This window comes from Elephantulus edwardii, unplaced genomic scaffold (genome assembly GCF_000299155.1).
Source record: "Elephantulus edwardii isolate Elephantulus edwardi_28Jun2011 unplaced genomic scaffold, EleEdw1.0 scaffold00055, whole genome shotgun sequence".
Lineage (NCBI taxonomy): Eukaryota > Metazoa > Chordata > Mammalia > Macroscelidea > Macroscelididae > Elephantulus > Elephantulus edwardii.
In genome coordinates, this window is record NW_006399805.1 from 13174142 (window position 1) to 13192207 (window position 18066).

An 18066-nucleotide genomic window follows, 5' to 3' on the forward strand; every position below is an offset into this window, starting at 1 on the left:
GTGCTCCTGCACTGTCCCCACAGAGGCCGGGCCGCTGTCGGGCAGGCAGGGCCAGCGTGCCTCCTGCGTGCTCCTGCACTGTCCCCACAGAGGCCAGGCCGCTGTCGAGCAGGTAGGGCCAGAGTGCCTCCTGCGTGCTCCTGCACTGTCCCCGTGTGTCACCTCCAGCGGCAGCCTCAGCAGCAGGAATGACATCGATGGCTGGGACAGACACACAGAGTTTTAACATGGAGTCCACACAGCGTCCAACTCAACATCCGATTTCACAGATGAAGGGTGGACATTAGTGACACATTTCCCCTATGCTTTGGAATCCGCTTTTCTACCTTTTTACATTTCATTGTCCCTTAGAAACTACTTGAAGTTGTTTTCTCATTTCTTTACTTTTGAGGGTGGGGTTCGTGAAAGCTCACTGATGATCAATTTTCACCCCTGTGTGTGTTTAGTCTGATCCAAACTTGGCTCTGACGACGTAGGGAGCAGCGTGGGCAGCCTCTTTGTGTGGCTTTAACAGAGGGGCACAATGGACTCAGCAGCAGGGAACGTGGGAGAGGCGTCCACAACTGCCGTGACACTGACGCCTGCAATTCGTCACCACAAATTACTGCCCTCGGCTGCAGCTTCGCTGTCACAGGGGGAGAAGCTGCTTCGGAAACGCCCTGCTGCCCTCTTTAATAACTGTCCAGGTGTCATGGGCCCCACAGCTCAGCACACAGCCCATATTTCACACACATCTCTGGAAGCTTCTGCAGGCCGTTCTATTAATCTTCAGATTAGAGCTGCTTCCCTCAGTGGGGATGAGGAGTAAACCGCTGAGGTGAGGAGACGCTGATGGGGGAGCTAACACAGGCCACACAGACACTGACACCCACCGGTTCTCTTCCCCCTGTGGTTGCTGTGTGCCGCTGAGTCAGCACAGGCCCAGAGTCGGCCTGCCAGAGGGTTTCAGAGGCAGTAAGTGCTTGAGAGAAGAATGCCCATCTTTCTCCTATGGGGCAGCTGGTGGATTCGAACTGAACACGTTTGTGTCAGCAGCGCACTAAGCCAGGAGAGTGCTCTCACTCTTTTTAGGAAGGAAGAGACCCTGTAAAGTCACTAGCAGCAGGGTGGGGCTTGCTGGGCCCTTGCATTCATGGTAGAGACGGCATATGGGCAGCACCAGGGTGGGACCTGGCATCACACTGCCCGCTGTGGAGACAGCGCATGGGTGGTACTGGGGCAGCTGGGCCCTGGCATCACAGACACCGCCTGCTGCAGAGACGGCACATGGGCACTACCGGGGTGGGCCCTGGCATCACACAGACACTGCCCGCTGCGGAGACGGTGCATGGGCACAACCGGGGTGGGCCCTGGCATCACACACTGCTCGCTGCGGAGACGGTGCATGGGCACTACTGGGGTGGGCCCTGGCATCACACAGACATTGCCCACTGCGGAGACGGCGCACGGGCAGCAGCTTGATCTCCATCTGTGAGGCATAAGCTGGAGCCAACTTGAGGGCCCACAGCAATGATCACTTGGTGCAGTGGTTAAAGTGACTGGCTGCTAATGGAAAGGCCAGGGGTTTGAACCCAGCAGCCAGTCAGCAAGAGAACGCCGAGGCCGTCTGCTTCCACACAGACCGCTGTTGTGAAGAGCTGCCGAGTGGTCTGCGACGCAGACTGAACCTGGACAGTCATCAGAACCAGCTCAGAGCTGGCCCTGCAGCAGGTTTCTGGAAGCTGTAAATCATGCAGGGGAAGACAGCCTATCTTTCTGCCTTGGAGAAGGTGGTGGATTCAAACCACCTGCCTTTGGGTTGGAAGTGCAACCACCTCCCCGTGAGAGCACCATATAGTCTCTATGTTTCTGTTCCACTGACTCCGTTCAGCGCATACCGAGGACACCCCCCTACGGGGTCTCCAAGGCGGGCAGTACTAACAGGAGGTGGTCTCAGCTCTCTCCCATGGGGCGGCAAGTAGGCTCCAATCGCCGACCATTCGGTTAACAGCCCAACGTGGGAACCACTACTCAAGAACCTTGAACTCATACACCTGCCCTGAGAATCACATCATCACAGAAAGGCGCAGAGGGCAAAGAACGTGGAGTCTTCCCAGGTCACAAAGAGCCCCGAGTGGAGGAGACCTGATAAAGAGCTGTCGCATCCAGAGGTCAAAAGGCACTAGAGGATCCGAGCGCACATGAGCCCACTGTCAACTGCAACAGTGATGGTTTAAGCATGAACTCTACAGAACTTAAAGGAAAGAGAACATTTCACCCAGAGCATGAAGGAAGAGGAAAACAAACATAGAATTTTCCCCTAATTTAACTTAAATAGAATTATCTCTCAAAGATGATAAAATGATTCTAAATCTCACCGAAAGAATAAACACAAGAACACTAACAAAACTGGGGCGACGGAAGTCCGACTGGAGGCTCGTCCTTTCTGAACGCCAGGTCGGAGCCACTTTGCATTTCATGCAAACAACTGTGCCCCACCTCTTTCCTTCCGTTTCTTCTCCTCTTTCTTGAGAACTAGTTTCCATAAAGGGAGCCCTGGTGGCTTAGTGGTAAGGAGGGGCACTGCCAGCCTGCAGGCACAGAGTTTGAATCTGCCAGCCACTCCACGGTAGGAGGAGGGGCAGTCTCTTCTGGTGAGATTTACAGCCTCTGAAAACTGGTTCTGAGCTGACGGCACATAACGACAACATGCTAACGTTTTGGGTGTAAAATGGACACTAAATATATTTCTTAAAATGAAACTAAAAATATCACTTAATTTTATAGATGTTTGGAATTTTACCTTTGTGTCCTTTTAACTCAGGAAATTGACATTTACACTGTACTTTGTGAAATACACAAAATTCTGTAAAAGGCAGTAATTTGGATCTGGTGAGAGAATATGTCAGGGTAAGTGTGCTGTTAATGAAAAGGTCAGCAGTTTGATCCCCGCTCCAGGAAGGGCGGATGAGTCCGCTCCCGTGCGGAGGACACACAGCCTGGGAGATGATGAGAGGGTCACTGAGAGGGGGTGGCAACCCCACAGCAGTGGCTTCAGTCCGAGGGGATCATAAAGTCATTGTTTCGATCATTCTTACCCACATTTGTGTAAAAGTTGGGGAGGGGCTGTATTATTCTCTAAACTAATAAATCCATGAAGAGTTCTGCATTTCCTTCCTGACAAAGTGGGGGCTGGGGGGTGGTGCGAAGGGACCCCACGTGACAGCACAGTGTGCCCAGGCTGCTGTCTCTGCAGGAGCACATCACCAGGCCCTTTTTCCTGTGAAGCAACTGCTAGATTCAAACCACTGACCTTTCTCCTAGAGGCTGAATGCTTGAACCCAGTGCCACGAGGGCTCTGAAGAGCAGGCTTGTGTCTTCATTTGAAAATGAGACCGCATAACTTAGGCAGAGTAGCGGACGATCCTTCCCTTTTGGTTCTCCGACTGGCAAAGCAGAACGCAGTTTGCTCATCCACATCGCAGTGGGGTGCCGTCACTGTCCCAGGTCGCCAGGATACAATGAGCCAACCACAGCGTGAAAGCAGAGCCTGGGACAACTCACTAGGCGTGCGGGGTGGTGACAATGAGCCGACAGAATATGGAACAGACCAGGACACTAAGTGGAGTCTAACGCAGGCTTCCAAGGAACCAGGAAGTCAGTTTCGTGAATGTCAAGTGAATTTTAAAACAGAACAGCAAATAAAATCCAACAATACCCTATCCCCTTAGCCATCTAACTAGAGAGATTTACAGATGACAACAGCATTTTTCAAATATGCGTGTATATATAAGGTAAGAAGAAAGCCTTGCTGTTTACACACCCGAACCCCCTGCTGAGCCAGCTCGAAGCCATGTTCTTGTGGGAGGTGCTGTTCAGTCCAGGGCTCACAGTGACCCTATGAACAACAGATCTGAACGCTGCCCTATCCTGGGCCTTCCTTCTCTCCTCAACACATCTGCATCCGTTGCCACAGACACTAACTATCCATCTGGTTGGGGTCGTCCTCTCCTTAGCTGGCCATCTGTCCAAGCACAATGTCCCTTTGTAAGGCACAGCCTCTCCTATGCACATTTCCACGATATTCTGAGCTACCGCTGCTCCAAAGCACGGGGCAGACCCACCCCACAGGTTCCTGAAACTGGAGTCTTCTTGTCCCATGTTGTAATATGTACTTAAAAAAAACAACCCAAACAAAACTAATTGGTCTGCTTACAATCCTTCATCCACATTGTATGTCAGATCATCAGTTCCTACTGCTCTCATCTTCCCTGCTTCCTGTCCTGTTCAGTTCTCACGGAGTCTTCCTGCTCCCTGACGGGGGCACACCACCCCACCTTTCCACAGTAAACAGCAGGTGGGCACCCTTCAGGTTAGCAGCCGAGAGCTCCAATCACGGAACCACCAGAGTTCCCCGTTGACCGACGGTGCACCGGGTGCTAGCCGACCTGTTGGTGGTTTGAACCCACCAGCTGCTCACTGGGGGAAGATGGGCAGTTTCTCCCCATAATCATTTGGAGCCTCGGAGATCGCCGGGGAGTCATCATGCGGCACAACCGGCCGAGGGTAGGGGGTTTCAAGTGTCACAACCGGCCGAGGGCAGTGGGTTTCACTCGTCACAACCAGCCGAGGGTAGGGGGTTTCACTCGTCACAACCGGCCAAGGGTAGGGGGTTTCAAGTGCCACAACCGGCCGAGGGCAGTGGGTTTGATCTGGTGTGCAGAAGGGGTGTGCAGTACTGGGCTGGCCCTGCAGATGGCCCTGCAGACCCACACTCAGCCCCATGCTGAAGTGAGCTCGGCTAGGAGAGCGGAACCCCCTAACCACCACCTTTCAAGGGGTCACTCTCATCACAGCACATCAACTCCACAGCCCCTGGAGGACAGTCCCCTGGCTGCTGGCCCGAAGGGCCTGACCCTGCAGTGGACAAACGGACCACTGTAACCTGATACATAACCAAGTGTCCCGTGGGCTTTCCCCATGTGATCTAAGGCTCATGGACCCAGGAAGTCAGAGCAGGGACAGCGAGGTGGGAGGACTCTGTCCTTGGAGGGCTTAAGTCAGAGGACATGCGCTGCTGAGGGTCAACGGAGCGCAGCAGGGGCTGGGCCAGGTCCCAGGGCCCCATCTGCCTCCCCCACGGGCCATGCAGGTGACAAGAGTCCAGGAGGAGAGGGACATTGCAGTGATTATCTCACCTGAATCACATCTGTGTGTCCTGCTCAAGACAAAACAGGCCCAGGTGAGGCCTGGGGGGGAGACCTGACCTTCAGGTGAGGCCTGGGGGGGAGACCTGACCTTCAGGTGAGACCTGGCAGGGGAGCTGTGACCCCCAGGTGAGCGTGGCAGTTGGTGAGCATGGCCACCTGGCTTCCCCATGAAGGGACTGTCTGTAAACCAGGAAGGGAATCAAGGAGCTCTTCTCTGATCTCGCTGGTCAGGGCCCAATGCGCAGGTTGAGCCACTGGGCTGGCTTGCCCTTCCTTCGTCGGCGGCCTTGGAGCGTCACTCACTTTGCCCACACACTGGGTCTACACTCAAGGAGGGGCTCACTGTGGAATGAGGGTGTGGTGTGTGTGGGGTGTGAACTGGGGAAGGTCTCCCTCACTGTGGAAGGTGGCAGTGGGGTGTGTGTGTAAGGGACAGAGCTTGGTCTGTAGTGGATGGGACACTGACCAGCTGGAACTGCCCATCCTCCCCCACCGAGCAGCTGGTGGCCTGCAGGCTCTGGGGTCCCAGGAAGCCATACAAGAGCCGCTCGACCTCAGTGTCCCCACCTGACACTCAGATCCCTCGAGGCTCGTGGGTTTGACTCCCGAGGAAGGGCCGCTGTGTAGTACAGTGGTGAGGGGCAGAGCTGTGATGACCGAGGGGGGGCAGTTCAGATCGCCAGCTGCCAAAGGAGAGGGAGAGTTTCCTCCCAGACAATTTACAGCCTGGGAACCCTGGAGGGTCAGCTGGGGTCAGCTCTGACTTGAAGGCCCACAAGAACATGATTTCTTGCAGAAGAAAAATGAGGCAGAGGCCCCAAATCAGGCTAGAGGGGAGCGGGCGGTGTTGGTCCGGTGCGGGAGTCTCACTCCCCCTCCTCCCTGCTGAAGGGTGCTCCCACCGCACTTCCTGTGGGACAGGCCCTGCGTCATCTGGTCCTCCGTGCTGCACTCAGAACTCCTCACGACCCAATTCCAATGCCCACTCCTGCCTCCTTTTTCATTCTCCAGCCGTTACATGCATGTGAGACAATTGAAAAGATACGTATGGGCCAAAGTGCGCCTCAGACCTCAGGGTGCGACCTTGGCATTGTTTCTGCCATCTCCAGCAGGACGGTTCTGTCCCACTCTGGTGTGTTGCTGAGATGCTAGAAGCCAAACCTCTGTTGTCAAACACCAGCAGGACAACATGGTGGACACGTGTTAGGAGAGCACCCACACTGAGATGAGGAAGACAAGCCTGGTGGCTTGTTAACACCAGCCAGCGCACACCCCGGCACACACCACCTGCAGTCCACTGTACACCTGGGCTAAGGTCCATGGATGCACTTTGGGGCACACGCCCCACAGTCCACTGCACAGCTGGGCTCCATTGACCTACTTTGGGGCACACCTTGCAGTGCACACACCCCACAGTCCACTGCATACCTGGGCTAAGCTCCATGGACGCACTTTGGGGCACACACCGCAGTCCACTACACAGCTGGGCTAAGCTCCATGGACACACTTTAGGTTTCTGAGTGATCTACAAAGCATGTGTGTTTAGTTCATCTGTGACACCAGGTGACAAGGATGCTTGTAAGACAGACACGGCCCCAGACTTTATCTGAACTGGAACCATGAGGGCATGGCAAGGGCCTGACTGTCACCGTGCCCAAACCGATCTCCAGAAAGTTTCCAATGCTTGCTTGCTACTGTAGGGAAAGGCCACTGTGTGATCCAGGCCTGCGGTTCAGACCTGTTCCGGCTGTCCGTTATGATGCCGGCGAGGAGAGCAGTGTAATTTATTATTGTTATTACACTCGCTGGTGATTGGAACCACACCACCGATGTACAAATTAGAGCCTCTAATTCTAAAGTAATTATCAGCCAATTTCAGAGTTGTTAAGGCGATTAAAATGATGAATATATTAGCTGATTCACCCTCACAAATCAAGTTTTGATTAGATAATACTACGTGTTAATATGTATACCATTCAAATTCCTAAGAAGGCTTCTCGGTATCAAAACTTTGATAGAATTTCCCAGTAATATATGCGGAGCTGGGGAGAGGAATGAATGATTGATGGCTTTGCCTTTTAAACCTTATTAAAGGCCCTGATTTCATTGGTCTCCAACTGTTCGGGCTCAGAATTAGAAATTCGCGTTTTGATGGCTGCTCGTGTGCACTGATTAGAAAGGCAGCTCTCAGAGCTATTAAAAGGGAAGTTCATCAGGAGACGCGGCGGAGATGGGACCGTCCTTCCCGCCGAAGTCGACTTCTCCCAGCTCAACTCTGACAATCCTGCTCTTCAGTTGATTATGGGGTACGTGCTCTGTTAGAGGAACTGGTGAACAGTTACTGCCCACACGAGTGCGTCCTGAAGTCTGGGCACTATATATAACCAAGGCCACGGAGCCGACTGACTCACTGGTGGCCTGTGTGGTCAGATAGGACTGGCCTCCACAGGCTTCTCAGAAGATCACCAGGCTATTCTCCGGGTCCACGTGTGGGCAGGCTTGAACCAGCAACCTAGGAGCTGATGAGGTCAGCGGCCTCCACCAGCAGCAGTGCTTCTCGGCACTGGGGCTCCACGAGACTTCTTTCTGAGGAGTGGCTGTGGCACAGCTTCTGAAAGGCGGCCTGCAAGTAACGAGCCTTCACCTCGGAGGAAGAGTTCAGCCCTGTGCACTTGTCGGTAAATTACAAATTATTTCAACCCTATTCGAGCAAATACACATCTTTGCAAAGCTGAAAACAAACCACTAAGGAAATAAATAAAGCAAGCACCCAGCTGGGTCCTGTCTGCAACCATACGGCAGACGAGAAATGACTGTCGTGGAGACTCTCAGGGACCAGACAGGGAGAGCTCCTGTCCAGGGGCCCCCCGCCCAGCCTTTCACACCCTCCACCGCCTGACCAGGGTTCCTGGCGATCTCTGATTCCCCTGCTCCCAGCTAGGACTGCTGACCCTCCTTCAGTCTCTGGGGACACTCCGGCTCCTTCTGTCAGGAACACAGCTTGGCCACAGAGGAAGCGGCCGTAATGGGCCAACCGCGGCTCCCAGACCCCTCTCCTTGAGACCTGGAAGCGAGTCTCCCTGGATGCAGGTCTTTTGCACGTACTGTACATCTGCATTGCTCTCTGCTGCTTCTACCCCCTTTGGGTCTGTTTAATTACGAGACTATAAAAGTTGTTTTTTTCGTATGCAAGGACATAAAGAGGGGGAATTTAGTGTCTATGGTTCCCGCAATGAAAGTTAAAAGGCCTGATGAGAGAGGGAAATAATTGAGTAATAATTCTGATAAATATTCTAAAGACCCCCTCCGGCCTCCGACTGAGCGTACTGATCTTTGGAGCAGAAAGTGCTGTGCAGGGGAGCTTGGGAATCAAATCCTCCAGCGTGTTCTGGGGGAAGTCGGCCAGCTTCAACCGTTAAGAAGTTTCGACAAAGCATCGCAGCCTCTGCTGAAGATCTCAGAACAACTTCCAATCCCATCCACCCTCTGATGGACCCACGTCCACTTCAAATCAACGAGATCAGCCTGGGCCTTGGATGGAACTGCCAGTTTTACAATCAAAATGGAATCTAAAACCATTTCAAGAAGGAAGAGCCTCTGAGATTAGCTGTAAAGGAAGGAGAGGGCACAGAGGAGGGAGCTCTGGGTCCTGCAGGACGCGCTCTGGGGAGGTGGCCCCCGTGGAGCCGCTCATGGGTGGACCACCTCTTCTCTCTAAGGACAGACGAGGCCATTAGCTCCAGCTTATCCCTGCCCTCCGAGCTGAGACCGAATCCTGCTGCGGGTGTATTTGTGTCAACAGACTATTTTAATTGACTCATCAGGAAGCCCAGGGTCCTATTTATAGGATTCAGAGCGATTTGACACTGTTGGCCCTCTCTTAATCAAGGCTTCCTGCAGGATTTGGGGCATTATATTTATTCACTGGCTCTGAGGGGACTGATTTTAGGATGCCACCACCTTTAGACCCCAGGAAGTCCTAGAAATCAACCCCAACAGGCTCTGCTGCCTCCTGACCGTGGTTCACGCACCACGTACACACAGTCCCCTAATCCCTCCACTGGGCGTGGTCGGAGATTATTTGGTTGTTTTTTTGGATGAGAAAGTGTAGGCTGAGAGCACGGAAGTGCCTTTCCTGAGATCAATGCCCAGGAAGCGAGTATCTGCCCAGGCCCCTCTAAGCATGGTCTTTGTAACTCCCACAGCATGCTTGGGTTATTGTTAAGTGCTGTCAAGTCAACTACAGCTCATAGCAACTCTCTCAACACCAGCCTGAAACCTTGCCCAGTCCTCTGCCCCCTTCACACACCCCACCACACTTGAGCCCACTGGTACAGCCGCTGTGCCTATCAGCTTGTTGAGGACCTTCCTCTCTTTCTCTGGCCCCCCAACTTCCCCAGCGTGATGTCTTTCTCAAGGACTGGCCTCTCTGGACAACATGCCCAAAGTATGTGAGACCGAGTTTCACTCCCTGTGCCCCGAAGGTTGTGCCTTCTCCAACACAGGCTGGTGCTCACGTGGCGGTTCACAGTGCAGCCAATATGCTTGGTCAACACTGCACGTCAAAGCCATCACTTCTTCCTCAGAGTCCCTCAAAGAAAAATCAGTTTTGGTTTCATTTGGACTGCATTTCTCTGTGGCACCAGGAGCAAAACGACAGTAACACAGAGTTTTCACTGCTGGCCAGAAATGGAGAGGACTGGACATGTCATGGTCAAGGTCACAGGCTAGATCCTTCAATATGGATTATGCCTGAACACGAGCAAATGACAGCCCTCTTTCTAGGATCACTGTGAGTCACAGTTGACACAAAATAACAATAAAGAACAAATTAAAGCCATCAGTGATTTGACTCTGGCCAACAGTTAATGCCTGTGCAAACAGTCAAGTTGCCATACTTACACAAGGAAGTATCACACTGAACAGATGTGCTGCAAAGCATCTCTCTTTAAAGTCTTAAAAATAAAAGATGCCACATTAATAACTAAGACACGCCTGGTTCAAGCTATGGTCTTTTAAATTGCCTCATGTAAAAGCTAAATGATGAGAAAAGAAGACAGAAAAAAAGCCCTGGTGCATTTGAAGTGTGTTGGTGAGAAATGTCAGATGTCCGTGGAGTACCAGAACGAGCCTACCTGCCTTAAGTGGAGGTGCAGTCAGAATGGGCTCTAGCACGGAGCGTGTGCAGCCTGCGGCCCCTACACTGGGCAGGACGTCAGGAAAGACCACTCTCTAGAAGGTTATCCTGTCTGCGGGAATGAGAACCCCCCTCACCGAGATGCAAAGACAAACAGCCCGCACAACACACGATCAGGCGGATGAGGCAGGACCAGCCAGCGCGTCCCTGAGACCTAAGGTCACAGTGAGCTGGAGGTGATTCAACTGCAATTAACAAGAGCTTTCAAAGAGAGGGAAGCCCAGCATCATGAGCCGTCCTGGATGAAGTGACAACTTCAATGCTACATAATGCATCCCTGGCAGGTCATAATTAGAGCCCTTTGGCCTTCCTTCTTCCATGCTAGTGATGGAAGTAAACCCGGGCCTCCGTCTGTCCGTCTCAGTTGCTGGGCCCACACGTCACTGTGAGCAGGGAGGAGCAGGCATGCTCCTTGCTATTCCAGATCCTCGAGGAGGGGAGCTGTGAAGAAGGCAGAGGGTGGACAGTCCTGGCTTAAGATTAGATGCTCCAGAGAGATGATACCCAGAACCCCCAGTGGGGTACATCTCCTCTGTCACAGAACAATACATGCACCTGACAACAACACACACACCTACCCGACGGTCAGAGTCGTCTGTGAACAAAGATGAGCTTGGAGAAACACAGGTGGGAGATATGTCAAAGATTCAGGATTGAAACAACAAAGAAGAAACACCCACCGTCACGGAGTCAGTGACGGCGCTCAGCCACTGTCCAGGGTGGAGCAGACCGGCCGCTCGCAGCGCCTCCTGAACACAACGGGATCGGAACACGACATCCCAGACAGTGTCATTTAAAACAGCTACTCGTGCTCTCTTCACAACAATGTGAAATACAGAGTTTGCAAAAGTTAATTTTCTAAAAGATGCACATGATCTTTATAGAGAATATGTTAAAATTGTTAAAAGCAAAGTCTGAAATAAATGGAATGGCTAAGTTCTGTTTATGAGTGGGAAAACACAATTTCAAACAAGTGTTTTCTTTCCAAGCTATTCAATTCTCCCCCAAATGAATCTATACATTAAATGCAATTCCAATAAAGCATTTAATAGAATGTGTGTGTGTATGTGAGCAAGAGAGAAAGGGAGGGAGAGGGTAGGGGAGAAAGGACGGAGGAGGGAGACCTGTCATGCTGATTCTAAAGTGTATAAAGAAGGGCAGAGTCAGGAGCGATCAAAAAGACCTGGAAGAACGAAGCCGGGGGACGTGACTTCCCACCTTCCCATTGGACAGTTCTGGTGGTCGAGTACAGGAAGCAGCATGTGCGTCCTGAAAAGAGGAAAGAGACCAATGCAAATCGGGGAAGAGGGGCCACCAGGGATGGCGGGAGGGTCAGGGATGGTGAGAGGTCAGTGAGAGTGGGATGGTCTGGAATCCTGGGGTGCCTGGGGATGACAGGGTGACCAGTGATGCTGGGGCAACTGTTCTCACTGAGAACACACAGCAAGGAAACAAGCAAACAAAAACCCAGCTCCAGTTAGATCTCATCTCATCTCATCTCATCCACAAGCAACTGCAGGCGACCCAGATATGAAACTCAGAACATCACGGCCATGAAAAATGGTACCATATACATACACAGACGCGGGCCCTACCCGGCGTTGTCCATATACATACACAGACGCGGGCCCTACCCGGCGTTGTCCATATAACATACACGGATGCGGGCCCTATGCGGCGATATCCATATACATACACAGACGTGGGCCCTATCCAGTGTTGTCCATATACACACACGGACGCGGGCCCCATGTGGTGCTGTCCACGCTCTCAGGCAGGCTTGAGCGCATTGCTTCAGTCCCTGTGTCAGCCCGTCTTCTTGAGAGTCTTCCTCTTTCTCTGAACCTCACCTTCCCCAGCATGAGGGCTTTACCAAGGACTAGCCCCCCTGACAGTGTGCTCAGAGTGTGAGATGAAGCCTCCCCATTCTTGCCTCTGAGGAGCTCTCTGGTTGCACTTCTTCCAAGGAAGACTATCTACATATTTATTTGTGTGTGTTATATACATATGTTCTCCCCCCCCGCAGATATGATGCAGAAGGTACAATCCATAAAGGGGGGAAAAGATAAATTTCACTTCATCAAATTAAATCAATGAATTAAATTTCAGAAAATGAAAAGTCAAAGACTGAGAAAGTATTTGCAAGTCATACAGCAGATGAAGGACTTGTAATCAAAGATCTGAACGGGAGTCCCCTGATGACACTTAGCAAGTGATGTGGCAGGAGACGTGCTCTACGCCAGGGCGAACTACACAGACGTGTGGCCACAGTCAACGTCCATAGGTCACAGAGGGCTGCCACCACCCCTGCCCACCTTATCTGTGCCTCGACGGCTCTCCCCGGGAACCCTGAGGGGTGAACTGCACACAAGTCTGGCCACAGCCAACGTCCACAGGTCACAGAGGACTGCCACCCCCCCCCCCCCGTTATCTGTGCCTCGGTGGCTCTCCCTGGGAACCCCGAGGGGTAAGCTGCACACATGTCCACAGGTCACAGAGGGCTGCCACTCCCAATCCCCCATCATCTGCACCTTGCCAGCCCCCTGGGAACCCCAAGAAGAGAGCATGAGGCTGACTTACTGAGGTTCCACTTGAGGCCCGTCGTGGTCACATGCCTGCACGGCTCCCCCACAGGGATGAGGCCACACCAGTCCCCCTCCAGCCCGGTGTCCACCAGCAGCCTGTGCTTGCCCTGTGGAGAGAAGGCCAGCCGTGAGCAGAGGTGGGAGGGCACGGAGACCAGGGAGGGGGGTCCACAGATGCGAGGGCGCCTGGCACTGTCCTGGGCTGTCTTTGCTGCACAAGGGTTCAGCCTCACAGGCTCACACCAGGTTACTTATTGATAATGACTTCTTCTGTAACGAGGCTTGGTGGTGACCGAACGCCCCAAACAGCTGCAAGGAGAGGGCCCTGGATGCAGGCAGCCTCGGCCACCCCGGGGATGTGGTTCTGTCCTGTGGGGCTGCCATGTGATTGATGGGTTAGCCCCATGTCCCACCACGTCCAGCACAGCACCTCCACCTGGAACTGTCTACCTGAGACAGCTCGGCAGCCTCTGATTACAAAGCTGCACACTCTGAGGAGATGGAGAATGCTGTGAAGTCAGGAGGGAGGATGGACCTCAGCTGTGGGGGGAGCACCACGGGAGGGGAGCGATGCACACAGAGAAACAGGAGCTGCCGAGGAAGAGTGGAGACAGGACAGTGGACTCCAGCCCATCAGGTCATACCCTCCAGCCCTGGCCCATCAGGTCACACCCGCAGTAAGTAGCCTGTCACAGCTGGGGCAGGAATCGGCGTCGGAATCACCCTACGTATGAACTGCTGAATGGGAAACCAGTTATTCTAAAATTCCTCCTTGATAAAAAGTTAACAAATACATGTAAACACAATCAGAAGCTTTTTAGATTGAAGTTTTATACATACCATCTGTGTAGATCATGATAAATTGTGGCTAACCTTGAGGAAAATGTGAATCTCAGAACACTTTATTGTGCTTATATGAAACCTACACTTGGACCAAGAAGCAGTTCTCAGAACAGAGCAAGAAAACACTGCATGGTTCAAATTGGGAAGGGTGTATGCCAGGGGTGCGTCCTGTCTCCATACCTTTTCAACCTGTATGCAGAACAGATTATCCGGGAAGCTGGGCTCTATGAGGAGAAATGTGGGGTCAAGATTGGTGGACAATTTATCAACAATCTACGTTATGCAGATGACACAACCCTGCTTGCTGAAAATGAAGAGGACCTGAAGCACCTGCTGTAGAGGGTCAAGGACTGCAGCCTACAATATGGATTGAGGCTCAATGTCAAGAAGACAAAGATTCTCACCACTGGACCAATTGGCAGCATCAGGATGGATGGTGAAGAGATTGAGACTGTACACAGCTTTAGTTTGCTTGGCTCCACAGTCAACACTCTTGGCACCAGTAGCCAGGAAATTAAAAGGCGTGTTGCCATGGGCAAGTCTGCTGTTAGGGACCTCTCCAAAGTTCTGAAGAGCAATGGTGTCTCTCTGGAGACTAAGGTGCATTTGATACAGGCCATTGTCTTCGCAATCACTTGTTATGCATCAGAGAGTTGGACAATGACCAAAGAGGATAGAAGGAGAATTGATGCCTTTGAGCTGTGGTGCTGGAGAAGAGTATTGAGAATACCATGGACTGCTAGGAAAACAAACAGATTCATCCTGGAAAGGGTTAAACCGGGTGGCTCCTTGGAGGCAAGGATTCTGAGGCTCCGTCTAACATACTTTGGAAATGTTGTGAGGAGAGACCGGTTCTTGGAGAAGGACATCATGCTTGGGAGGGGAAGGCCCTCTATGAGGTGGATTGATTCAGTGACTGGGATAATCGGGATGGGAGTGTCGGAGACAGTGTGATTGGCACAGGACAGAGCAGAGTTTAGGGCTGTTGTACATAGGGTCGTTATGAGTCGCAAGCGACTCGACGGCACATAACAACAACAACAACAACAATCAACCCAACAGCAAACCAATCACAAGACAGAAAACCAGGGACTTGTGATAATAATTTTACATCCGAATTAGAACCCGAGTATTACTGACAACATTACAAGTGCGAGTTCTACGTGAGGTAGGTGATGTTCATCAAAAGGCAGAATGCACACAGACAACTGTATAGTCACAAGTGTTCTTTTTTGATATAAAAATAGAGAATAAAAGAAATCTAAAAAATTGAAGCTTAGGAAGAATGTGGAAGTAAGGGTCTTTTGAGCTTAAAATAAGAAGATAAAAATTATAGGACTTTCGAGGAAATGCTGCATTTTGAAAAAGAAAAGAGAAATATAGGTTGTGTTGAAGTCGGAAGATATGACAGTGCACTGGAGTCAAGCACCACTGCTCGCTGAAGGGTCGGAGGTTGGAGGCCACAGTGGTTCTTCAGGGAAAAGATCCATGATCGTTGCTCAAGGCTGTTCGGTCGGCACCGACTCACTGCCAACGCTCCAGCAGGTTCTCAGAGGCTGGAGGTTGCAGGGGAGGAGACTCCTCATCCTTCTGCTGTGGGACAGACAGTGGACGTGCACACGCCTCAGACTGCTGAACGTGTGCCCTCCTCGACCAGCAGGGCCTGGCTACAGTGGACTGTTTGCTGGACACAGAGGCTCGTTTCCAGTAAAAGCCGCTGTTGTTGTTAGGTGCTGTCGAGTCGTAAACGACTCATAGCAACCCTATGAATGAAAGACCTGGACAACTTTCATCGTTTCTCTAAGTTCATGGAGTTTCTGGAGGTGAGCCATTCCGGAAGTGGATGCCATTCCTGCTTTCAAGCTCGTTTTAATCGGGAAGCTCCACCCAACACTGTCCACCATAGGTATCTATTATCGCATTTGACACATCAGTGTCACAGTGTTTAGCATCACAGCAGCCACGAGTTACCTCTGCACAGCAAATGGACAGACCAGTGCTATATACCACTTTGACCAAACCAATTAAAACCCGGCCTGAGGGTGCAGATTAAAATCATCCACTTTGGCTTGACAGCATCACTTTCTGTCCTCTAGGCCAACTGTAGGCAAAGCAAAAATATCTGCAGCATTTTTTAAATGTCCCTTGTCAATCAGTACTAAGGTGAGATCTAGTTCATAAAAATGAAGTGAGTGTTAGGGATTAGATCATTTTAAAAAATGATTCACTCTTTGGCTTTGGAAACGAAACTCTTCACACCAGCCTCCTGTGTGACGTACAGTACGCAAGGGAGCTGCAGGAACCTTGTCTCTGCTGACAGTGAACCCTCCTCGAGCCAGCGAGATGAGAGGGTGTGGGGCCTGGGACAGAGATGCACACGGCCATGGCAGAGGCCACGAGGTGGGGGCTCCACGGAGCTGGCGTCCCGCCCACTGGGCTGGGCAGCTATACATGATTTCCACCAACTTTTGCTGTCGGAAATCAATCAAGCATGGAACCAAGAAGCCTTAACAGTAATGCGTGACTGGAATGAAAAAGTTGGGAACAGGAAAGAAGGATCAGCAGCTGGAAAACATGGAGTTGGTGGTGGAAACCGAGATGGAGGTAGAATGACAGAATTTTGTACGGTGATTTATTTATTGCAAGTACCTTTTCTAAAAAACAAAACAAACAAACAAAAACACCCCCAAAAAACCAAACCAACAAACAGCAACTATACACACGGACTTTGCCTGATGGTCTACACAGAAATCAGACTGATTGCATTTGTGGAAAAAAATCACTGGAGCAACTCAGTATCAGCTGTGAAAAATAGGCTAGGCTCCAAGTATGGAACAGACCACCAACTACTCATATGCAAGTTCAAGCTGAAGCTAAACAGAATGTAATCAAATCCACAAGAACGGAAATTTGACCTTGAGTCTATCCCACGTGAATTTCAAAACCGTGTTAGGAACAAATTTGAACACCAATGAATGAAGACCAGATGAGCGGTGAGAGGAATATCAAGAGTCTCATCCCTGAAGGTCATTACAAAGACAGAGGGAGGAAGAAAAGCCACAATGGATGTCAGAAGAGACTCTGGGTAATGCACTAGAGCACGGAGAAGCCAAAGCAGAGGGAAGAAATCAGGAAGTTAAGGAGCAGAACAGAAAGCTTCAAAGGGCAGCACGGGAAGGCAAAGCCAAGGGATCTATTAGAGAGCCACACACTACACCCGCATGACCCTCCTCCCAGCAGCCAGGTCGCTTCCTCATCAGCCTCAGCTAGTGACCTCCGTGAACACCACACCTGGACCTCGCCCGTCCTCAGATCTCTCATACACTCCAGTCTGTTGTTACAGTCACTATCTTGTTGGGAGTCTTCCTCTATTTAGCTGCCCCGACCTTTCCCAGCTTGACACCTTCTTCAAGGACTGGTCGCTCCTGACTGCAGGCCCAGGGGGTGAGATGAAGCCTCACCGCCCTCGGTGCATTTCCTGCAGGACGGACTGCTGCCTTCATGGTGCTGGTAACTCCTGCCAACATTCCCCCGGTAGGTACCTCACTATGAACAGCACTTCCTGACCCGAGCCAACCGGCAGGATGATGAGGCCCAGGGACACGTTTTTGTGAAACACGCGGTTTCTGAGTGTAGGACCGGCACACGGCCACACCTGGGACACATGGCAGGTTCTGCCCCAGACTCCCCTGGAGAAGCCTGTCCCATGGACTTTCTGGTTTCTATAAACACTGCCACTTCCACATTCTGCAAGAATTAGTATGAAGACAAAGTGTGAAACATGTGCGAATGGTCCAAATATGCCCGAGGCACGAAGTGACCAAAGATTGTTGGAAAGTGGTGCCACCAGCGCCTTGCACAGGATTGGCACAGCCTTCAATTTGTGAGAACAACCCCCCCAGTATCCGTGAAACACAACAAGGTGAGTTTTCTTGTCCTTAAAAATGGTTAAGTACATGTGTTATCTTTCCTTTCCCATCATCACGCTGACACTGACTTAGGGAGCCCCGTGTGTCGGGGTGGACGTGCTGACCTGCACTGCCAGGGCCTCTCTTCTGCACCCAGCGAGCACCAGCCATCCCTGGGGCCTGGTGTGGGCACAGCCATCTCCATCTAACCGTGGGGACTTGTGGCGGGAACATTCTTACCTGTGAGCACGTCCAGTGCTGCCCTGCTCGGCCTCACCTGTCCTCCCTTCCCCTCGTCCAGACACTGCTCCCTACAGACCTCCCCGGGCCTGCACTGCCTCCCC

At 51.7% G+C, this 18066-nt stretch overlaps 1 protein-coding gene across 1 annotated transcript in view; it reads right to left on the bottom strand.

Moving 5' to 3' along the window:
• Positions 1–18066, bottom strand: part of LOC102850012 — a 95277-nt gene that overhangs the window by 10686 nt on the left and 66525 nt on the right. Inside the window, exon 12 of the mRNA XM_006887274.1 lies at positions 12967–13078. Within this exon, the coding sequence (XP_006887336.1) occupies positions 12967–13078 (112 nt within the window). The remainder of the gene's footprint in view (positions 1–12966; positions 13079–18066) is intronic.